Consider the following 24,133-nt stretch of genomic DNA (forward strand, 5'->3'; position numbering starts at 1 on the left):
CCATTCACTTCTTTTCATATGGAGACCTTCTCACCACCATCCTCACAAGTGGAAAGGTCACTGCCTTCCACAAACTGAACATAGTTGTCTCCTTCTGTTTTCAGGATTCCCATCATCTCAAGGGCTACAGGATGCTCTATCCCCATCCATGTCAATGGGCCAGTTTCATCCACTTCATGACACTTCCCTAGCGTGCAGCCTTTTTCCTACTACATTACTTCTATAAGCAATCACTTCACTGCATGCTGCAAAGTCAACACACTCATCTTCTGCTGTCATCATTGTTGTGATCCCAATGGCTAAAGCATTGTATTCTCATCCATGTTCATTCATTTTATTCCCCTGACCACATACAGCCCTTGTTCACACTATCTTCATGAGTGGACGGGTCACTGCCTTCCACAGGATAAAACATTCATCTCCTTCTGCCGTCCTTATTCTTATCATCTCAGTGGCTGCAGGCTGCATTGACCCTATTCACTACATTACACTGACAATGATGATAGGCTAAGACATGGCCTTCTACAGTTCCTGTTTAGTTGCTGTCATCATCCCCAAGACCAGACTGGACAAGGGTATTGTGCCCCCATCCATAACCCTGCTCTATCAATACTAGACTGGACAGTTCACTGCCTGCTGCACATTCAACACACTCCTACCCAGCTGCTGTAACCATTCCCACTTCTATTGCGTAGTATGTGTTATATTCCAATACACTACAGAAAAAGGCTCTAGACAAAAGGCAGAATACTTACTTTATCACTTTCTGAAGGCCACACGATCTTGGACAAGAACTTTAATGCAACAACAGGAAGCAAGCATATTGCCACCGTAAGGATTATGGTGAGCCAGAGATATGGCTGCCTGAGAGCGTTTGGTGCTGCTCCTGTAATGCAAGAACAAGAATCAATGAACAAGAATAGTATAACAAATCTCATCTACCAGCCAAAATTTATTACAACAAAGTGGGAAAATACAGAATACAGTGATGGACTACCATAGAGTAAGTGCTACGGCAGGGGCATGGTCACCACCAGAGGGAGCTCACTGTGTACAGAGTTACATTGCACTCCTCTAGTTCAATGCTATACAAATCTATATGCATTGATGTAGTGTCCCACTAAAGGCTTCACTAGGTTCTAACCACCTGTCAGAATGTAGCTCTCTCAGGTGTCACGCCAAGTGCTGGCAGCTGTATTTTCCTCTCCAGCCACTAGGTGTCTCTTTTCACCCCCTAGGCACAGCTGCAGTCCTACAAAGGTTTAAAGGAGTTATCCAGTGCTACAAAAACATGGCCACTTTTCCCCCTCTCGCCTCCAGATTGGGTGGGGTTTCAAACTCCGTTCCATTGAAGTAAATTGAGCTTAATTGCAAACCGCACCTGACCTGGAGACAAGAGAGGGGGGAAAGTGGCCATGGTTTTGTAGCGCTGGATAACCCCTTTAATCTATGTTATGTTGTCCAACCAATCACAGGTGACCACACTCTACCCTGTTTACACTGGGAATGCAGCCTTAAGTAGTTGTGGTATAGCTAGGGAAGAGATCAGACCTGTTCCTGGATACCTGCACTATGCAGTGCTAAGCCCTAGAGGTGGGGTAACTGGGACATTAGGACCACCCTTGTCTATGCCGAGGATTCTTTCAGTCAGGACAGTCACCCCGTAAAGAAAGGCAGAGGGACTGCTCCCCAGCAAGGCAAAGTTGCTATGGGCTGAAGTACCTTACTGACATATGCTTGTCCACTTAGGAAAATCTTCAGTGGGAGCTCCACCCTGAGACCTGGAACTTGTACTACCGCACATGTCGGTCTCCAAATTTGTGTAGGAAGGAGGCGATCAGATACACAGATATCTAAATGTAGTACCTATTCTACACACATCCAGGCAGAGTACTTCTACTAATTAGGCAAGGGCTCCTGCTCTGCACCCTATACTACCCTCACACACAAGCCTTTTCTTCTATCTACCTCAAGTCTCTACTGTATTGTTGTTATCCTATTTTTGCACTAGCAGCCATGTGCAGTTTGTCGTATTCTATATTGCACTGAAGTTCCTAAGTAAACCTCAACTTCTGGTTAAGCCTTGGACTCCCTTGTCATCTCTTGCTCAGCACCCTGTACCTGCACCCTCACTACTGTTCTATGAAAGAACTGGTGCCCGTGTGTCCGGAGATGGGTACTGCCACTCCTGGCCTCCACGACAAAACAACCCCAAAAGTCCAAAGGGGGAGCATTCTGAACTTTGCAATGGAGAAACACTGCTTCCAATAGGTGGCACCAGAGAGCAAGCTCAGAGAAGAGCATACTATTTGTTTCCACCCATGGAGCATTGCATGGCCTATAGGACTCCACTGGATGGCCTATAGGACTCCACTGGAAAGTCAGGCACTCATTCAGAGAAACTTTAGGTCTAATTTCTATTTGTGACTGTATAAAACTGAGTTGTTACCCATTCCACTTAACCCAGACAGGAGGACCCCTAGGTGAAAAGGGGTTTCCAGCCAAAATTTATTGGTGCCTGGTACCCCACCAATCAACTTTACTGCTACGGCCGACGACCACTGAAGTTCATGGGAGCTAAGCTGCAGTACCCTGGTACAACCACTAGGTGGTGATAGAGTTCTCTGCTTCTGGTCCTTATCACTGCTTAGATTTGGCCAATTTAACCCCACAAAACAGCTGATTGTTGGGGGTTGCCCGGCCTCAGCACCCCATTATTCTGGTATAGATCTTGAGGATAGGCCAAAATTCAATCAATTATAGCCAGAAAACCTAGAAGCCCACACATAGATCAGAACACAAAGGGGGAGATTTATCAAACATGGTGTCAAGTGAAGCTGGCTCAGTTGCCCCTAGCAACCAATCAGATTCCACTTTGAATGAAAGTTCCAATCTGATTGGTTGCTAGGGGCAACTGAGCCAGTTTTAATTTACACCATGTTTGATAAATCTCCCCCAAAATCTATATCATGTAATATACAATACTAGACTCACCTGTGAATATAAACTTAGATGGTAGGAGAACATGGATCCCGGCACTGTGCAAATCAAACATTATCCCAAAGTAGATGGCAATGCTTCCAAAAACGGAGAAGGCGTTCACAAAGGTCCAGTATGAGGTGTCCAGACCAATCTGTAAAGAGAGAAGATACAGGGCAATGAGACTGGCATAAAGGGGTCCTCCTGCTGGAACTAGCTGTATATGGCTCCCATTATCCTAAAAAAAGGAGCTGTATACAGAGCTCCTCCTAGTGGTGTCAATGAGTAGTGAAGATTACTATATTATACATCCATATGATGCAGTATACACCCATACGTTTACATTAATCTTACCTGAAAATTGACAGTGATGATTAGAGCGGTGGCCGTGGTGACAGCAAAGGACTGGTAATCCGATGGCGCTTCACCGTCCTGCCCCATGGTTAACAAGAACGCCCCGTACGGGATGAAGAAGATGATCAGAGAGGTGACCACACCATGGAACAGGCTCAGGAAGAACTTCTTGTAGTTAAACAACAGATCTTTTTGGCCGGGGATGTATAATCGCGGGAAGCGTAGGCTCAGCTTGTCACTGACGTCCTGGAGGAAGAGGAGGTAGTGAGGCTTCAGACCCAGAGGATAAGAAGCTGCCAGACATCCCGGACATTTACCCCATTAGAAATTATAGATATGAACAAGGCATTGGGACTTACCTGATCCAGCAGGCCAACAAGGAGGACAGGGAGACTGGTATAGAGGACATTGTAAAGTGCAATAAACCAATCTTCATATACAGTCTGTAAGAATAAAGCAATAATCAGATGAGCGGCTTTAGATGGAATACGGTAATATTATTATTTTTAAAGGGGTGATTTTTTTTTTGATCCAAACTTATTCAGATTTGTAATTTACTTTTATTTAAAAATCTCAAGTTTTCCAGTACTTATCAGCTACTGTATGTCCTGCAGGAAGTGGTAAATTCTTTCCAGTCTGACACAGAGCTCTCTGCTGCCACCTCTGTCCATGTCAGGAACGGTGCAGAGCAGTAGCAACTCCCCATAGAAAACCTCTCTTGCTCTGGACAGTTCCTGACATGGACAGAGGTGGCAGCAGAGAGCACTGTGTCAGACTGGAAAGAATAAACCACTTCATGCAGGACATACAGCAGCTGATAAATACTGGAAAACTAGATTTTCTTTTATAGAAGTAATTTGCAAATCTGCATAACTTTATGAAAGAAAAACATTTTTGCTGGATACACCCCTTTAATGGAATAATGGCAATCCAATAATAACCGGGATGTATGGGTTCCCTCTATTATGCAGAATACAGACCGCTGTTTATGGTATACTACATAACAGACTTGCAGCACCTGGCAGCTTTAAAAAGAGCGCCATTCTAGTCTTCAGGTTGCCTATGGTATTGCAGATCAGCTCCATTAACTACAATGGAGCTGAGCTGAACCACTAGTTTCTACCCATCGCCATGTGCGGCACGGGTCCTTGAAGGAGGCAGCCATGTTTTTCTATAACAGTACATTACCATACAGAACAGAGAGAATTAGGAAGTTTAACTTACTTGTGCGGAAAATCCATTGAAGAAGGAGTACCAGAAATGAACCAATGTAAACGCAAAGTTCTTGTAGAAGAAAAAGCTCAGGAACTTGCACATGCGGATGTACGACCAGCGGCCATGGACTAGAATGAGTCTCTGGAGGTATCTGAACTGAGCAAAGGAGTAGTCGCTGGACATCACAGCCTGCATCCCCTCCTGTCCACTTATACCGACTCCTATATGGGCAGCTGAGGAACAACAATAGTAGATATGGATTATGATAGGAACATTTAACCAGAATTCTGTCTGCCTGTTGCCACCACTAGGGGCCCTCGCTGCATACAAAACATACTGTACATTAAGCTCTGTAATAAATCATTGTGCCATATGCTCCCCCTAGTGGTGGCTGCAGGTGTATGACCTCAGATCTTTGTAAAGCTCTCCCTTCTGGTTATTGCATACATCTTACTTTTAATCATGTTGACGTCATTTGCACCATCCCCAATAGCCAACGTTATGGCCTTCTTGTATTTCTTCACCAAGTCCACCACCATGGCTTTTTGCTTCGGCGTTACCCTACAGCAGATGACAGAACTGCACTCGCAGGCCAAGTCTACAAAGTTCTTCTGTCGCTGTTCCTTTATGGCGTAGGTCTTCCTTCTCTCTAGCAAATCCTTCTCTTTTTCCTCGGCAGTTCTGGGGAATTTCAGCTTTAGACGCTTCTTCCTCTTTTTCTTCTTTTCTAAAAGGATTTCATTCTGGAGACAAAGTAATATATTTTATTTTCAAGACTTCAAGAATTCTTCTGGTGGTTCCTGGAATCTGTCGACACTGTGCTGACAGCCCCGCCCCTATCAGTCTGGCTGAGCTCCTATAATGCTATGCTCCCTACAGTATTGTATAATGCCCATACAGACACTGAAATAGTGTTGGAAACTTCCAGTTGACATTAAAGAATCCAACTTAGGCCAAGTTCCCATTTGCATTGGTTCCAGCCTCAGTTGCAAATTCCATATAACACCGGAAAACAGAACCGGATGGTCTTATTGCATGGACACCAACATATCCCATTGACTATAATTGGGTCCGTTGGGTTTATGCTGCTTTCAGCTGTTTTTGTCCAAAATTGGAAACAGAGGTCTGACACAAATGCGAACCTGACCTTAACCTTCATGGGGGGTGACCACCACTTCTACAACTTCTAGAACTCTGCCCCTGCTGACCAATAAGTATCTCCTGTTCTGAGAGTTGGCGCCAACCAGAACCATAAGAGAGCCCAATGCAATATTTGTCATATGGTCCCTCCATTCCTATGTACACCCCCAATTATCAAACGTCTGTGACATACCAGCCAGGAACCGGTCAGGATTAGGGATCGTTTCTCATCCGTCTGGAAGAAGGGTTTGAGGTTATTGGCACATTTCCCCGAGTTACCGCCAGTCCGGTTCTTCTGATTTTCCATCCGGGTCTGCAGCAGAGCACTAGGGAGCAGATACATGGCTAGTGAGATATTATGTGGACAGGAAGAAGTATAAATCCAATTTGGTCAGTATTGGGTTAGTAGAACAAGGAGGGAGAAGCAAGTGTTTAAGTGCTTCACTCCCCAGCTTGCAGCGATCTTCATGGAGCTTCTCTGAATGTCCCTATGGCGCATCTGTCAGTAGGTTTATGGTGTCCTATCTAAGGGTAACAAACTAGTGACAGAGAAGCTGAACAGAATGATGTATCACTTACATTGTTCTGTGCAGCTGATCCAGAGATATCCTCCTAAATAACATGGACAATAAGTAGTCCTCTCCATTATGTGCATGAGCTCAGTAGTCCTGGATATTCATGAGAAGCAGAAAACTCCGCCCACCAGCTGCTGATTGGCAGTTATCTATTTATGCTGTGTATAGGCAGTCACCTGTTAATCAGCAGCTGGAGGGCAGGGGGGGGGGGGGGCAAGAATCCTATTCTCCTGCATATTAGGTGAACAGCTAACCAGAATGATGTATGTAATATACCGATCTGTTCTGCATTTATGTCACTAGTTTATGCAGCCCTCAATTAAGGTGGAATAAACCTTAAAAAACCTGGAATAAACCTTAAAAAAACTAAAAGTAGGTGCTGTCATTACTCTTGGCAAAGGAGTGTGTCTTGTAATCTCATGTAGAATACAATTAGTTACTAAAACAGAAATAATCAAAGAGATTAAAAATTTTAGACTAATGGTACAATGAGAACACTCCAATAAATCAAGATGACGTCTTAGAGAACAATCTATTCCAGAGCGGCGACTTACTTAATGTCTTCTCCATAGCAAATCTTTGTCTCATCCGTTAGAAGCTCACAGGCGAAGCCAATATTCTCTGCGGTTTCTGAAACAAAGAGAAGAAAAAAATTGTGACTACTATACGTACATATAATATATTATGTTATTATGAAATGAATGCATCTGGCCTTGTGTTGATAGGAAGAGCAATTTATTACATTGGGACTAAAGTCAATAGAAGAAATCAGCAAACAAGGGGTAACAAAAATGTACTGTTTCCGTTAGAGGGCACCTGTCACATTGAAAATGGAGTCCAATCTGCAGACAAACAAGAGCTGGAAGCAGACAGCTCCATACATTTTGTAGTGGACGTGCTAGGGTAGTGTAGCTTAATTCCCATTTGGTGGCTGAGCTGCAGTACTCTAGCACAGCCACTAAACAATATACGGCGCTGTCTACTTTTGCCTGTGTTCTCTGTGTAAGTGCAAACAGTGGCTCTGGCAAGCAGCCGATTGGTGGGGTGGTGGGTGTAGAAAAAAAACACTTTAACATTACTGAATTGCAATTCATTTTACTCTTGTATTGTGGTGCCCAAATATAAGCAAATTTTAGCGTAACGATTACTTACAGTTTAACTTCAATATATGGACATGGCAGCACAAATAGTCACAGAATAGCTTTACTTACCCTTCTTATCTCCTGTAAGCACCCAAATCTTTATATCTGCTTTGGCAAGTTTAGAGATTGTATGTGGCACACCATCCTGCAACTTGTCTTCAATGGCGGTGGCTCCCAGCAGCTGGAACAATATGACGATAGGTCAGAAAATATAGCAGAAAAAAAAAACAATACAGAAAATTTGCATTTCCTTAGGAGGAACATACCACTAAGTCAGTCTCTATCTCTTCATATACTTTATCCAGAGCCTCATCCCGGTTGGTCATGGACACACTGGCCTCCTGGTACTTCTTATTCCATCTCTGAAACTCTGCATGGCTGATGTCCTTGTAGCAAAGACACAGGGTTCTAAGAGTCTCATTGGCGAATACCTAGGGGTAGTAATAGAGCAGAATTACATGGATGGTGTAATGCTTCCCCTCTCCTGTGGGGGTGCTGCAGGGAAATGAAACAGGCAGATTACAGCTCATCATTGAAGGGTCAGCTTATTTTCAAGGGAACTTTCTAACAAACAGGCATCATAAAACAAGCTGACAATTCTTAATTGTTAGCTTTATAATATCTATCTGTGTGTGTGTGTGTGTGTGTGTGTGTGTGTGTGTGTGTGTGTGTGTGTGTGTGTGTGTGTGTGTGTGTTTGTGAGCTTGGTGGTTTATCTAGTTAACCTATCTGATCAGTGCAGATTCAACCACCCCATTGATCTGAATGAGACTCCGTTAGGCCAGGAGTGTTACTATGTCAAATAATAGGGATAGGGACATCTTGCTTTCTGCAACTCTATTGTCAGCTTTGCTGTGTAGGCTGGGACAGAGTATTTCATTAAGAAGGCCTATATAAGGCAGATAAGCATACATAGATATGGCTTTCTATTCAACTCCTTGTCACTATATAAAAGGATGTTGGTAAAAAAAAATCCTAGATATGGGCAAAACTCACATCAAGAGCCTCTTGGGTAGAATCTTTAATGGGGTTATTGGGGTGTAGACGCTCATAGATAACCGTATCTGCCCCTTTACAGTACAGTCTGATGTCTCCACTTGGTTCCTGCACTGTAAGCAAGGAGAGAAGAAATAATTAACATTATGAATATATTACAATCCAGCACGAGACCAATGGCTACTGCAAGCTATATCATTCACTCCATATCCAGTTTCATGCTGGGAGCCAAGAATTCCAGAACCCTTTACACCTATTAACTGGACAGAGTCTATTATTAATTTATTGCTGCAATACCGAACACAACCATGATTAAGGGTGGCGCTATTTCTTCTGTGGGAAGAGAGAAGTTCCTGAAATCTTATACAACCTCTGTACACATCTCTCTTATAAAATAGATTACTTTTCCTATGGAGGAGCAGGCATGAGAAGAAAGGAGGTACTGGCTGCAAGCAAATACACCGTTATCACTTACCTATTATAGACATGCGCTTTCGGTCACTGTTAAAATCCAGGATACCGAGAACTTCATAGGTGACTTCTTTCTCCAGTTCACTGATAGTAATAGTGCTCTGGGTTCTGGACAGAAACACAAAGCCAAAGTTCCTGGCAGCCGTCACCAAGGCCCCTTCATCCGGAGATGCCGCCTGGTAGACTAATTCACCACCTATAACCAAAATGGCAAAGTTCAATACGCTCGAAAAACCATGTGCAATAACCTCATCTACTATATATGAAAAAGTAATGGTACCTTCCGTTCTCTCCACCATCACCGTATGACACAAGGCGAGAAGTTTGAAGAACAGGCGGACGTCGGGATCCTTCCCTGAACGGATTTGTTCAATCAGGAAATGGTCCCCAAATGTAAACTTTGGGTCGGCTAGAGGATTCCAGCTAAAGTCTACCAGCTGCAGGTCAAGGACAGAAAGAGTCAAGTGTTAACTAATACCTATGTACTCTCAATACCATGTGCAATCATATTACTTATAGCAGTCCTACACTAGTTACTAATTTGAAATTAATATTGTACAACCCTCTAAGAAGTAGAACAAAGCAACTTTGCAAGTAGCACGTTTTAGAAATACCCTGTCATTTTGCTTACACAACTCCTTATGTGTTTCTATGGTGACAGACTACAAACACAACATATGTAGTCTGACCCTGTGGTAACATTGTTCTATAGTCTATAGACAGCAGAATAGAATAATACAGAACTGTAGGATGTAACCATAACCATGTAACATACATAATTCTGCATAGAAGCTGAAGACACTAAATATTTGGAGACTTTGCACTGCAGGATAAGGATGGATTAACAGTACGGTTCTATAGTTGAATGACAGGTAGAACTCTGGTTAAAGCAGACATTGGGGATGACCTACCTCACTATAGGTCGCCTTGTTTCCAGCTTCTTGTCTTTGGTCACCTAAAAACAGTTATTCACAGTTATTTCCATAATCATATTAGACCAGGGCTCCTACTATTATATAACAGTTCATATAGAAAGGAGGAAGAGGAGTAAGCAAAGGGGTGGAGAAAAGAAAGGAGGAGTAAGCAAAGGCAAGGATGTTAAGGCAAAGGGGAGAATGAGTAGGCAGATGGAAGGAGGAGGAATAAACAGGAGGAGGAGAAGGAAAGCAAAGAGCAGGAGAAAAGAAAGGAGTGCGCAAAGGGGAGGATGTGGCGGCAAAGAAGAGGAGGAGGAGATGGCCGATCGAAGGAGGAGGAATAAGCAGAGAGAAAAAGAACTAAGCAAAGAAAAAAAAGAGCAGTAAGAGGAAGCAAAGAGGAGGAGGAGTAATCAAAGAGAAATAAGCAAAGGGGAGGAGATGAACTCAAAGAGGAAAATGAGTAGACAGAGCACAAGGAGGAGTAAGCGAAGAGAAGGAAGAAGAGTAAGCATCGAGAAGGAGAAAAGAAAAGAAAAGGGGAGGGGAGGGGAGAAAGCGAGAGCAAAGGGGAGGATGAGTAGGAGTGAGCAGAGAGGAGGAGGAAGAGTAAGGGCCCCTATTCCATCGGACAATTATCGTTTAGATTCAAATGATTTAACGATAATCTAAACGATAATTGTTCAGTTGAATAGCAGTTAACGACTAACGACCGTTTAATAAGACCTGGACCTATTTTTATCGTTGCTCGTTCGCAAATCGTTCGCATTGAATAAGAAGTTGTTCGGTCGTTCGCAGTAGTGACGTACGCAATAGCGACGACAAGAACGATCGTAAGTAATGATTATCTTTCCATGTAAATGGGTGAACAATTTCAGGTCTTTCGTAATAGCGGTCGTTTGGATCGTTTATCATTAATGATTATGAAAACGATAATCGTCCCGTGGAATAGGGCCCTAAGTAGTGAGGAAGAGTAAATAAGGGAGGATAAGCGAATGGGGAGAAGGTGAAAGCAAAGGGGGGGGGGGGGGGGGGGGGGGGGGAAGAGTAAGCACAGGGTCTGAGAAAGGGGCGTGAGAAAGCGATCTTAACGCTTCTTGAGAAAGCGATCTTACGCCCCTTGAGAAAGCGATCTTACGCGAAACGTGCGTCGGGGTTACAGACGCCAGACTCCACTATGGGTAAGGGATATTTATACTTTCCATCTTAGATAGACATCCTCAGGTTATGCAAGTCTGCGTTTAGCAGCCCTCAGGCCATGTGGATACTCTGCATGTGCTGATATTTATGCCCTGTAGACGCTTGCCCATACTTGATTGTGTGATTATTTGACCGTAATACTGTGGTTTCTGTTTGTCTTTGCTGGATCCTTTTTACACTATTACATGTCATGAGATTTTTTAATCGTGTCAATAAAATTATGTAATTTTTAAAACGCATAGCCGTGTTTTGTGTAATTATTAAGAGGTAGAAGAGGTCTGGAGTCTAATTGGCCATGATGAGACAAAAGCATAAACTAAATGCATGGACTCTTCTAAGGAAAAGAAAATATGACAAGAGTAGAGGTTTTAACATGTCACCCATAGTTATTTAAGGAACATACCATAGGTCTCACTATTAATGGTACATTTCTTGAAGGTCATGATATTTTGGGTCAGTGTGCCGGTTTTGTCGGAGAAGATGTACTGGATCTGTCCCAGCTGCTCGTTCAGGGTCGTTGTTCTGGCTTTGGCCGGTGTATCCTTATCGCTGTGATACATCTGAAGATCCCAGTTTATAAAGTAACTCTGTCCCAAACGAATCACTTCCACACTAGAGAATTTAAAAAAAGAAAACTTTATATATTGCTAAAATTTTTATTTAAAATTTTAATCATACTCCATTGTGGTCACACAGGTCGCATCTACTGCCGGTCCTAAAGAGGGCACCTGAGATGATCCGGCACCTGAAGCCTGTGACCTCCAAATAATATCTTAATATTGTAGGTGACTATTACTTTAGATAATGTATAGCAGCGTAATTCCATTGCGTCACATATGGCGCAGCTATGTGGTTACTGTATGTGGTCATTTTGTGAGCACTGGGGTAGTATTTTTATTATATGGCGGTGTACATTATATTTTTGTGACTTGTGGTGGCAGCACAGTACAATATGGACATTTAGGGAACACATATGGCCAACTATAACTGTTATTTGGGTATAACCAGAAAGCACTGTCTGAGGCATTATAAAATCTAAGGCCTATCTGAGAGAAGTGCTCAAAAATCTCTCTCAGGAGTCAGGCTTCATAGCCTTATTACAGAATCCATCCCCTGCAGAAAGATAGGGAGAGAAGAGATCAGCTAGGAGCTTCTCCTGGTTCATTCTATTGATCAACTGGAGTCTAAGCAACCGCGACTACGCCCGTTCACTGAAATTATGCAAATATCTTGAAGCCCAAAGTGTAATAATCGAAAAAAATAAAGTTTGGGATCTCACCTCACATAGAGAGAAATGGGTACCATGGTATTGAGAACAATGATGTAACCCCAGAAGGCCAAGAAGCCTCGATAAGAGGGGGTGTAATCATTCCCATCATACAGATACCACGATACGTTGGATAGACCCAGCTTTGCGTCCCAGAACGTCTGTCCAATAGCAAGGCCAGCCGATGCCAGGATCAGGAGAACGAAGATCTAATGGAGACAGGACATTACATTGTTGGAGTTACAGCTTTATGTAGTTGTATGTACACAGATAGATATACGTGGATGTATTAGCTAGGAGTCGTGTCATTTTATCAAGTTTAGAAAAGAGGATACCATATGGAAAACCCAATACACATACATACATACAATCTCTCTCTCTCTCTCTATATATATATATTCATTTTTTTTTTTGTATTACTAAATTGTTTCTTTAAATTTATTTATTTATACATTATTTCTTCATTATTTGTATTATTGTATCTCTTGCCATTTATAGGACTACTTCCCTACCATAGAGTTATAGCCCATGATCACAGATAAGTTTTTATGTTCTTATACACTTACTGTGTAGACCATGTAATTCATCAGATAATCAATTTTAGTTCTTTTCAGCCTGGTCTTCCCACTATTCCTCATAATTTTTGTGTCAGCACCTAAAAATAAATACATAAAGTCAATAAAACAAAAAAATAAAGCATAAAGCAATAAAAAATAAAGCTTATGCTTATAAACATAAGCATGTTTCACCATGAATCTCAAGTTAAATAACTCAAAAGATATTTTTCAATCATAATTTTGGGCAAGATACAAAAATGAAAGGGGGTGCCCAATATTATGAAAATTTTCCATCCATGAGCTGTGTCTGGTTTTGCAAAATTCAAGGGAGCACAACTATAATACCTGGCACAGCCAACAGAAAAAGAAGGAAAAAGGAAAGGAAAGGAAAAGAAAAGGAAAAAGAAATGAAGAAAGAAAAGAAGAGAAAAGGAAAAAGAAATGAAGAAAGAAAAGAAGAGAAAAGGAAAAAGAAATGAAGAAAGAAAAGAAGAGAAAAGGAAAAGAAAAGAAAGAAGTAAAAAAAACAACAAATGGTCAAGGTGGGCACCTTACCTGCGAAAAGCACCAGGCCATGGCAGTACATTGTGTTGCGAATGGTACAGCCCCGGAGGAGAATCTTATCTGCGTCCAGAGGGTAACTCACTCCTCTCCAGCAAAGCGTCCCGACAAACTTGTCCAATCGATTATTGGGCTCCTCACATATAACCAACCCTGAGAGGTGGATAAAACAAGTATCCATTAGCACAAGATGCCATGAATATTGGGTAGACCAATGAGGAAGATGGATAGCAGCCCAAGAGGAGTATCCAGGGCCTCATCTTGTGTCTGGGGCTTTATGCCATCTCTGGAACCAGTCTGGCTCCTATAGTAGGGTTATACAGAAGAGGTGCCCATGCATGCACTGATGATATGGGCAGTCACTGTGGATGAGACCCCCCGCCACCATGGCATGTGCCCTCGGGATATAAAGGCTGCCCCAAAGATCTGTTATCTGAGGAGGCAAAATAACCATTCTAATACATAAAAGGACACCAGTCATCAAAGGAGAATGGCAGTGGGTTTAGAGGGCTGTTACAGATTCGGTATTGGGCCACTAGAGCTATAGCCGGGGTGGCTAGTTGTTGTTGGGGACGGTGAAAAAGAGGAGCGGGGAAGTAAGGATAGAATGATATTGGTCGAAGTCTAAGAACTAGAATCTCAGTAAACCTGTGGACTCTTAATGTGATCCTTGGCCCTTGCAGGTGCACTAGTCATGGCTGACTGACTCAGTCATAAGAGTCACATTAAACAACCCTGACAGCGGAAGGATTTTCTTAATCTTGTTGCTCTTCGCATGACGTATTACCTAATCCTTATACACAACCTACAGTCGACATCTTATGAAACTTTCCCTGCAGTGTCCAGGCATCAGTAACCAGAATAGGAGAGTGAAATCCACAGGGGGGGGGGGGGATTAATATAAGGACATCATCTCTCTATAGAATAGGGATCATCTGGACCCTCTAATATATAATGTATGAAAAACACAGAGGACAGCTTACCATCAAAATCAGCCAGTGCACTCTCATCCTGCAGCAGCTTGTCCGTCACCTCCAGAGACATTTTAAACTTTAAGTTTGTTTCACTGTAAAAAAATATATATATATTAAATACAGCTTATATACTGTGCATTATTAATGAAAGGGGCGCTCCAGATGAAAAAAATAAATAAGTTACATAAAATAGTTACGCAGATATGTAAAATACTTCTATTTGAAAAAAATCTCAAGCTTTCCAGTACTTATCAGCTGCTGTATGTCCTGCAGGAAGTGGTGTATTTATTCCAGTATGACACAGTGCTCTCTGCTGCCACCTCTGTCCATGTCAGGAACTGTCCAGAGCAGGAGAGGTTTTCGTTTCAATAAATTTTACACATCATAACAGGGAATAATCCCCATCTCAGGGAACTGAACAGGTAGATTTCTATGGGGATTTGCTACTGCTCTGGACAGTTCCTGACATAGACAGAGGTGGCAGCACAGAATATTGTGTCAGACTGGAAAGAATACACCACTTCCTGCAACCCTTTTATTAAGATGGGCACCATGCTATGAAATCTGCAGAAGTAATTGCTGCGCTGTAGGGACAGTGTGCAAGGAAATCTCAATGGCTTCACTGTCTACACCTTCTATTTCGAGATAAGCATAGAGCACAACCAGTGAGCTGATTCTGACAGTCTGGATGTATACATCCAATCTGAACACTTATCAGTAGCAACCAGCAATCTTACCATTTCCTATGGAAGTTGTTGGAGGAAAGTGGATCTGCCGCTAAACAAACCTTATACAATTTTTACTCCAATGTCACACGTATGGTTTTCTGACTCTGGGATCTTACCCGTCAAGCTCTGCAGTTTCTACATAGCACAGGCTGTTTGGATCTGAGCTGGACAGAAGGAGCACATCCGCCTGAAAATGGAAAAGAAATGCGATTAAAAATAAATAAAAATAGCCATATTAATATTATTATTCTTCAGTCCTGACACTAACCGGAATGAACTCATTCTTATTTATTCGTATGACGTCTCCAACTTGGATGTTTTTCCATTTTGTTTTCTTAAACCTACATTAGAAGCAAAAAGTTGAGCTACGTTATGAAAAATATACCAAGATACATAATATAATACCAAAAAGATAATAGTAAAGAAAATAATAAATCGTGATCAATATATAACAAATAATAATAATAATAATAATAATAATATTTATTTGTATGTATTTCTTGTGTTTTTTTTTTCAATTTTTTGTATTTCCTATTTTTATGTATTAATACATAAAAATAATTAAAGCTGATAATTACTAAAAATAAAGAAATATTCTGTTAAAATATAAAATTTTGTTTTTAGTTTTTATGCTTATTATTAATAAGCATAAAAACTAAATTTAATATACATTTTTTTAACAAAATATTTTAATTTTAGTAATTATCAGTTTTAATTATTTTTATGTATTAATAATACATAAAATAGGAAATACAAAAAAAGTTGATAAAAAAATAACACAAATACAAACATACAAATAAATAGTACTATTCTTATTATTTTTAATGCATTAAATATTTATATTATATTAATAGACATTTTTTCCCCATGTATTAGCCAGAGCAAAACAGCTAAACAGAGCCTCTTATTTTTCTGGAGGGTCCAACATGTTCATGTACTATATCACACAGACAACTCAATGATTTAGGTGTAAATGTGTAATACCTCATTTCCCCTGGGTAGGTGCTGCAGAGGAATTTAACGCTTAATCTGCTAGATTTAACCACAGATTACATACAGTTAATCACTGTAAATTCCACTAACAGAACACCCAGTAAATCAATCCCCTGATTTTACTGAACACCATGTAATACTTCATTTCCCCTGCGGTGGTGCTGTTGCAGAACTAAACATCTGCAAGATTCTCCTACTTATTACAGGTGATCGCTGGCGATCACAGCAGCAGGACAATATGTGATCAGATCATCTGGGGGAGCTTTCTAATATATAAGGGGTTTGTCCGCATTTCCTTCTTACCTTCCATCCTCTATAACTTCACTGGGTCGGTTGTTAATTTCATTGTCCATTTTATGCCGCGCCTTTGGAAGTAAACAAAGTTATATTGAATATGGATGGAGATTTTATATCTATTATAAAGGTGACGATCACAGAACAAATCCTTCTTCAGTATCACACTGGCCTTTGTTCACATAACAATCTGGGTTTTTCCACATAAAGTACAATCTATTAAAATTGGTAGAACCATACTAATACCCGTAATACTTCCTTCTATGCTACTTGTTATATGTGGTCATGCGTAAAATGGGGGCAGCTTTTACCCCTATAAAACAAACTTTTAAAATGGTAAAGCATGGCTGTAGTTCCTGGTGACTTTACAGTATATAAACTACTTTGTGTGTGTACATGTGAAGTAGTACTTTTCAATTGTCCTAGTGGGTGTAGACTAGCTGCTATGATGTCTCTCATACACGGCAAACACAGAAAAGGAGATCCTGCCCCCCTCCAGCATCTCTCTATAGCTGATAATCAGAAGCCACAGCACAAGGAGGACATTATAAAGCAGTAATAAGAAGTGTAAGTGATTTATAGAATTTTTCTCTGATAAGATATATTTAAAATGTTTCCTAAATTCTCTTCTACTATTAAAAATGACTGACCATTTTAAATGTAATCCCTTCCACCTACTTGCCAGCAGTCTGGATTTTAATGAAATAATCCATAAAGCTTTTGTCTGGATGACCTGCACTAGTCCCTAATCTTATTTCTAAGCAATGGTCGGAAAGCAAAAAGTATTTCTTTTGTACACAGCCATGGTTCCCTGTACACTACCCCTCACAAGGGTATTACCTTTATCGATTTCCTAATAAAATCGGGAATAAACTGAAACATCCCTCTCAACAAAATATAACTACATTAACTTACAATGTCATCCACTAGATCTTTGATGGCAGTGATTCCCAGCACAAGCAGTAGAGGGATCAGAGTCGTCGACCATGAGACTGTTGAAATTTGGGGAATTGTCTGTAGGAAATAATAAAAAAAAAAATTATATATAATATATTTTCCCCCCTACAAAGAATATATATATATATATATATATATATATATATATATTATAATTTTTGTGATACCATAGTCTTTTTTTCAATTCAAGATACAGATAGATATCTTAAAATTAAAAAAATACTATGGTATCCCAGAATTTATACATATATGTATAAATTTTGGGATACCATAGTATTTTTTTAATTTTAAGATATCTATCTATATCTTGAATTGAAAAAAATTATAATATTATATATATATATATTCATTAATAATTTTTATATATGATTTTTTCTTTGTAGGGAAAAAAAAAATCACAAGAAGCCAGATTGACTAGTTACTGAGGCAGATCCACCATTGTATGATGTCAGACGTAGGACAATAGTCATTTCTCAATCAATCATGGCACCTATATAATAAGACATATGCAAAACAAGAAAAGCAGCAAATATTACATAGTTTCCCAATGTCCCATTACAAAGCAGGAATGTATAGTCTCCTCCACCCAGTTATATAGTATTATAGTGATGGTGGTGATTCAGTGCACTGACTGTTTCCCGTGTTTTCAGGTTGTGTACGTGAGAAGTTCCTTGTACATCAGGTTCCATTACAGCGCACAATGATGTGTCAGGAGTGCAAACAAACATCGGTGTCAGAAGGCGCGACGTAAAGCCGTCCTTACCTGGAGGATGAGGAGGACCAGGAAGTAAGCGTTGGCTGCTCTCTTGAATTGCTCAAACAGGTTCATAGGCAGGAAGGTAAGTGGGTTATACTTGTAGGTCTTTATGGCATTTCCCTGCATCAAAAAGAAATCGGTTCTCTATTAGAGTGTGCCTATGATTATCAATACAATGAAATAGTAATCCCTGCGATCGTGGGGATCGTGAGAGCCGCTGAGATCCATAACTTTTGACATGTCATCAGACATTTGACACGTCCATTAGATGTTGTAGACAGGATGAGGTTTTGCAGTTTTTGGTACATACCGCGTACTTGCTCTTTTTAAAACATAGGTAGGACTTCTTCTTGAATTCAGGTTGATCATAAAAATTGCGGTCATTGGCTTTCACCTGCCAGTTACATTCTGAAAACAGAAAAAATGCAAATTGGGTTATTATCCAGAATTTAGGCTTACTCACCCTGCACACAACCAACCTAAAGCAGAACTGTCAGCGCAGCATAGAGACAAGTCCACCCTGCTAATCCTCAGTGCAGAACTAATACTGTGCTGTTTGACTAATAAGTATGTCTAAGTTCACATGTAGCATCCTGATTAATATTTTTAGCAAAAAGCAGGGGTGGATCAGAGAGAGAAAAACTATAATGAAAATCACTGTAATAAAAACACATCACATCTGTATACATCTGTAGTGTCCCACTACGTGTTTTATTTTCTCTTCTTACACCTTGGCAAACCTGTATCACTCTAGTCTAGTGTTACAGGTTAGGAAAGGTGGCTGCTGTTCCTTACTCCAACCACTAGATGTCATTCTCACACAGAACAGCTGCAGATAACACTTAGATCCACACACACACACACACACCTCTTTTTCTCTAGTAACTACTTCCTTTAGTTAGTTGGTTAGTACCTGGCTACAGGCCAGGCAGGGTGTGTATTCAGTTGTTCCTAATAAGTTAGCTATCCAGCCACTATGGATTGCTAGACAAGACCTCTATGGACACCGGAGTCAAGGTAGATCTTACCCTTGCCTATGCCAAATACTCAATAGGACAGTCGATCAGCTTAGAAAAGGGACAGACAAACTGACTGATCCTGCTGTCGAGCACAGTGCAAGTTCAGCAGCTCTCTACGGACAGACGCTCAGCTTTGTAGGAAGGACACTACAAGCCAGCTCTACCCAGAGCTGGGACCTGGGACTCGTACTACCCTAGTAGGACTGTACCCAACACTGTGGGGCAGAAAGCGTTTAGGTGAGATAACTGGGACTCCATACGGGAGTATGAGGATTTCTACCAAAACTTCTCAACACTTCAAATTCCGGCAGAGTACCTGGTACATTTGGATCCCTTTACACACTCACACAATTTTGAAGATGGGCCACGACGGGCTCCTGGACCATAGAATCCTGGCTTGATCTGGGCGCGGGTGCTCATTGAAACCACACTAAACCGTGGTTTATTCCACACAAGAGGTTTATTTGAAAGCACAACGCGTTTCGGACTCCTATTCCAGGGGAGCCTTTCCAGAAAGGCCCCCCTGGAATAGGAGGCCGAAACGCGTTGTGTTTTCAAATAAACCTCTTGTAAGGAATAAACCACGGTTTAGTGTGGTTTTAATGAGCACCCGCGCCCAGATCAAGCCAGGATTCTATGGTCCAGGAGCCCGTCGTGGCCCATCTGCAAAATTATGTGTGGCACGCCTTCCTTGACGTACCCCTGGCAGGAGCTGCGGTGCCTCATCTTATCTGACATGTGCTACATAGGGTTCTGCCTATCTTCGCACAACTCTACTAGGTGAACGTTACTCATCTTTCCCCCCTTCCTAACTGGTTCTCTTGATATACTACACCAGGAGGCGCCCCTGCCCTCTCTTTCTTTTTGTGTCTCCTATAACACACACACACACACACACACTATCTGACAGATATCTGGCAGATTTTTTGCAGCCAAAGCCAGGAACGGACTTTAAACAGAGAACAGGTCATAAAGGAAAAACTAAAATTTATCTTCTTTTCAAATCTATTTCTGGATTTGGCTGCAAAAATCTGTCAGATAATCTGTGTGTGTAAAGGCACCCTTAGGGCCCTATTCCACCGGACGATTATCGTTCAGATTATCATTAAATCGTTCGAATCTAAACGCTAATCGTTCGGTTGAAATGCAGTTAACGGTTAACGACCGAACGAGAAATCTTTGATCGCTTTATGAGACCTGGACCTTTTTTTATCGTTGCTCGTTCGCAAAACATTCGCAAAACATTTGCATTGAATAAGACGTCGTTCGCAGTAAATACAAACGCAATAACGAAGAAATAGCAAAGAAAAAACGATCGCAAATACGATCATCTATGGAATTGAGTGAACGTTTTCAGGTCTTTCGCAATAGCGAAAGCCCTCCTATCCAGTCCCTATCACCTGTCACAGCTTCTTCTTTCAACTTATCCATCTACCTGTTGGACTATTGTATTGACTATTTTTGCGCTAAGTACTTGAGCACTGTTTGTAACCGTTTGCACACTAAGATGCCTTTTTCAAGTAAAGTTCAAGTGTCATCTCTACCGTCGCACTTACCTACACTCCGCACCTCACACCTGATCTAACTACGGTCCGCTTGCCCTGTGTCTGGGGGTGGGTGTTACCGCTCCTGGCCACCATGACAAGTAGCCTTCTAAACACCAGAACCCACCAGGAGGCCCAACATCAGTACCAGGACCGCAGGCCACAGCATATCTTACAACAGTACTATGTGTGAACCCAGCCCAAGAGAAGCACTCCAGCCTCTCTCCTCTCTAGTGACAGCCACTTCACAAACTGTCATTAATCTTATTGGAGGAAACCATTCGCCTGTACTCTGGGGTGGGATTTGACAGTTTTGGGCCAGTTATCCCATAAAAGTCCAGATCACAGAACTGGTTGTCCTTCTTGCGAGCCCTATACTGCTGATAATAGTACACTGCACCCCAGGCATGCCCCCTGCTTGAAGGAGTCCCTCTACTCTCTAGTACACTGTTCCCCAAACTGTGGATCCCCAGTTTTTTGCTGTTGGGGCTTAATGGAAATTTAGGGAAAAAAGCTGCCAAAAGGTCAGGGATTGGCAACAAGTAGTCACATATATGGCCAACCAGATGCTGTTACCATATATCATCCGCTCCTCTGAACCATTGGACTCTACATAATGCACCCCCTCTCCTTTTTTAAGCTCAGGAGCTACATCTCCCATCTGAAAAATTGGAATTAGAAAAAAATCTGGATCCCACCCTGCCTATTCTCCGCCTAAAAATGGCTGACAAGGAACAATAGACAAACATACAAAAAAACAGAACGAGTATAGAAATGAAGCTCAGTACTGTCACCCGAGACAGTGTAAATGCAGGAAGCGAGGCTCCACCATGTGAGGACAATACCGTACACCGTGCCAAATAAAACATGCCAAAGCCCAAGTATCAGACTTGATCAAGACCTTACTTTATTTACGCTACAAGTAAAATAATGTTCTTCCTGTACTCTTTTACAAGCTCTTCACAAAGTTTATAAAATTATGTAATACCAGGTTGGCCCATAAATATATAGGTTGTAGATCACAAGCTTTAAAGGCTGTTTGCGAGAACCAATGAGTCTTGGGGATAACATGAACTTCCTGGTCAGATCTGATCCAAAAGAGGCTTCTCTGTATTCATGTATTACATAGTATAATACAAATGTGCTCCATTGCCTTCTAGGACCCACTGGGCTTCGGGCCAGGCCTGGTCATCCTCATAGCTAAAACAGCTACACCTCAAGATGCCAGCACCCTATAGATAAGGTATAACAAAAAAGAATCAGCGAGTACTTCAAGTGTCAGAAACGTTGCCCAGAGCCAACTGGTCTGAGACGTGGATTATCTAAACTTGTCGGAAAGGAAGAGAGGGACCCCCTAGACACTGGCTTTATTTATTTCACTCAGAGTCTGGTGCTTTCTTCCATACAACCAGGGCACCCCAATTCCCATAACACCCAACACCAGTACTAGGGTGTGCTCTATGGTAATATACAGGTTCACTTGCAAGGCCCCTCAAGCCCATCTGACCATGACCACCCTCAGCATTGCAGCCTACATATTTTGTTCCCTCTTAAATTCCCCCTGGCCTGTGTGCCCAAGGATGGTGTTAATATGAGTAGTTATCCATATGTAATAGAAAAAAAATACCTCCTTCCCCCGTATGCAATGCCTATAGGTGCAGGCATCTTGAGGTGTAGCTGTCTTGGCTATGTGGATGATAAGGCCCGGCCCGAAGCCCAGTACAACTTTGGAATTACACGGCTACAATACACACAATACATGTACACGGTTTTATTTAGTAGTAATATGCATGTGTTTGCACCTATTTGTACTCAATGTCCTAGAACTAAAACATACATAAACACATACATAAACCAAACACCTAATAACAATCTATTATCTACACAGGGTGCGGCACAGTCTTCTTATTTAAGGAACAGACCAAGGCAATGTGACAGTAAAAAGCTATTAGCGTGAATAATTCAGCGTTGTGCTGTCAGCATGCAGTTCACAGATAAAGGCTGGCACATGTAAGCCCGTGTATCCCATAACTAACCAAACAATCAGACATTGTTAAAGACTAGAGGCAAATAACAAAAACTCCACATCAGGTGGCACATCTAAGAAATGCTAACAAAGAGAAGGGCCGTCTAGGTAATATGAAATTATATGTCGGTTTAACAGAGAGTGTTAGTAAGGGGCTTATACCACGGAGCGATAATCAGCCCGATTTGGCCGTAATAGAGACAACGATCGTGTCATTGGCTGATCGTTAATTTAGGTTCAAACCTAAAATCATCGGGCACCGACCGCGCATCACTGCGTGGAATAGCGGTGCGCAGTTCAGCAGCACCATACATTACCTAAGCATGTTGCAGGTCTTCTCCTGCGCTCCTTCTTCCTCCCGATCCCGCGCGCAGTAGCAGCTTTGGTGCGGCCTTTCTTAGCTGACAGACCGCTCAGCCAATCACCAGCCATTACCACGGCGGTCCTAGCCAGTGATTGGCTGAGCGGGCTGTCAGCTCAGACAGGCTGTACTGAAGCTGCTGCTGCACGCGGGACCCCGGAGGAAAAAGGAGCGCAGGAGAAGACCTGCAACATGTTTAGGTAAAGTATGGTGTTTAAACAAAGGCTGCAAGGACAACGGTAACAATGTCCCTGCAGCCCTCGCCAAATGATTATCGGGCCATGCAATAGGCCCATTAAACGAGCGCCGATCTAGCAGATCGGCGCTCGTCTACATTATTGATCGGGCCTCCATCTGCCGGTGGAATAGGACTCTTAGCCAATCAATGGTTGAGGCAGGAAACCATTGCAGACGCTGATTGGCAGAGCAGAGATAGTGAAGACAGATAGAAGGCCAGAGGGTTCTGGAGAATTCTGGCGAAAATTTTTATTAAAGCATTGTATTGCCAGCCCAAAAGTTATACAATTTACCAATATACACTTATTTCGGGAAATGCTTATAAACACTCTTTTGCCTGCACTTACTACTGCATCAAGGCTTCACTTCCTGGATAACATGGTGATGTCACTTCCTGGATAAAATGGTGATGTCACTTCCTGGATAACACGGTGATGTCACTTCCTGGATAACACGGTGATGTCACTTCCTGGATAAAATGGTGATGTCACTTCCTGGATAAAATGGTGATGTCGCGACCTGACTCCCAGAGCTGTGCGGGCTGTGGCTGCTGGAGAGGATGATGGCAGAGAGATGCTCAGTGTCCTTTCAGTGTCCTGTGTCCCTCAGTGCCCCCCTGCCATCATCCTCTCCAGCAGCCACAGCCAGCACAGCTCTGGGAGTCAGGTCGCGACATCACCATGTTATCCAGGAAGTGACATCACCATGTTATCCAGGAAGTGACATCACCATATTATCCAGGAAGTGACATCACCATGTTATCCAGGAAGTGACATCACCATGTTATCCAGGAAGTGACATCACCATGTTATCCAGGAAGTGAAGCCTTGATGCAGTAGTAAGTGCAGGGGAAAAAAAGCACTTTATAA

At 41.9% G+C, this 24,133-nt stretch overlaps 1 protein-coding gene and 1 long non-coding RNA gene across 4 annotated transcripts in view; one reads left to right on the forward strand and one right to left on the reverse strand.

The window, feature by feature from the left end:
* The window catches only part of LOC138786290 (uncharacterized), a 75,217-nt gene that overhangs the window by 6,147 nt on the left and 44,937 nt on the right, over positions 1-24,133 (forward strand). For 2 of the 3 annotated variants that reach the window (XR_011362211.1, XR_011362212.1), the window contains exon 2: positions 17,971-18,159. This is a non-coding gene — a long non-coding RNA (uncharacterized lncRNA). Of the gene's footprint in view, positions 1-11,685; positions 11,771-17,970; positions 18,160-24,133 lie in introns of all 3 variants that reach the window. The other variant, XR_011362213.1, reaches the window with a different exon arrangement.
* The window catches only part of LOC138786289 (phospholipid-transporting ATPase IC-like), a 46,530-nt gene that overhangs the window by 1,043 nt on the left and 21,354 nt on the right, over positions 1-24,133 (reverse strand). The window contains exons 3-27 of the mRNA XM_069963176.1: positions 18,388-18,485; positions 18,084-18,197; positions 17,279-17,377; positions 16,373-16,434; positions 15,345-15,417; positions 15,193-15,263; positions 14,358-14,440; positions 13,369-13,527; positions 12,823-12,911; positions 12,269-12,465; positions 11,393-11,601; positions 9,784-9,827; positions 9,153-9,309; positions 8,877-9,068; positions 8,402-8,514; positions 7,672-7,836; positions 7,475-7,586; positions 6,818-6,893; positions 5,882-6,014; positions 5,003-5,291; positions 4,558-4,781; positions 3,693-3,776; positions 3,334-3,579; positions 2,995-3,133; positions 756-886 (exon numbers count right to left, since the gene is read on the reverse strand). Coding sequence (XP_069819277.1) covers positions 756-886; positions 2,995-3,133; positions 3,334-3,579; positions 3,693-3,776; positions 4,558-4,781; positions 5,003-5,291; positions 5,882-6,014; positions 6,818-6,893; positions 7,475-7,586; positions 7,672-7,836; positions 8,402-8,514; positions 8,877-9,068; positions 9,153-9,309; positions 9,784-9,827; positions 11,393-11,601; positions 12,269-12,465; positions 12,823-12,911; positions 13,369-13,527; positions 14,358-14,440; positions 15,193-15,263; positions 15,345-15,417; positions 16,373-16,434; positions 17,279-17,377; positions 18,084-18,197; positions 18,388-18,485 — 3,359 coding nt within the window. The remainder of the gene's footprint in view (positions 1-755; positions 887-2,994; positions 3,134-3,333; positions 3,580-3,692; positions 3,777-4,557; positions 4,782-5,002; positions 5,292-5,881; positions 6,015-6,817; positions 6,894-7,474; positions 7,587-7,671; positions 7,837-8,401; positions 8,515-8,876; positions 9,069-9,152; positions 9,310-9,783; positions 9,828-11,392; positions 11,602-12,268; positions 12,466-12,822; positions 12,912-13,368; positions 13,528-14,357; positions 14,441-15,192; positions 15,264-15,344; positions 15,418-16,372; positions 16,435-17,278; positions 17,378-18,083; positions 18,198-18,387; positions 18,486-24,133) is intronic.

Source organism: Dendropsophus ebraccatus, chromosome 3, assembly GCF_027789765.1.
Source record: "Dendropsophus ebraccatus isolate aDenEbr1 chromosome 3, aDenEbr1.pat, whole genome shotgun sequence".
NCBI lineage: Eukaryota > Metazoa > Chordata > Amphibia > Anura > Hylidae > Dendropsophus > Dendropsophus ebraccatus.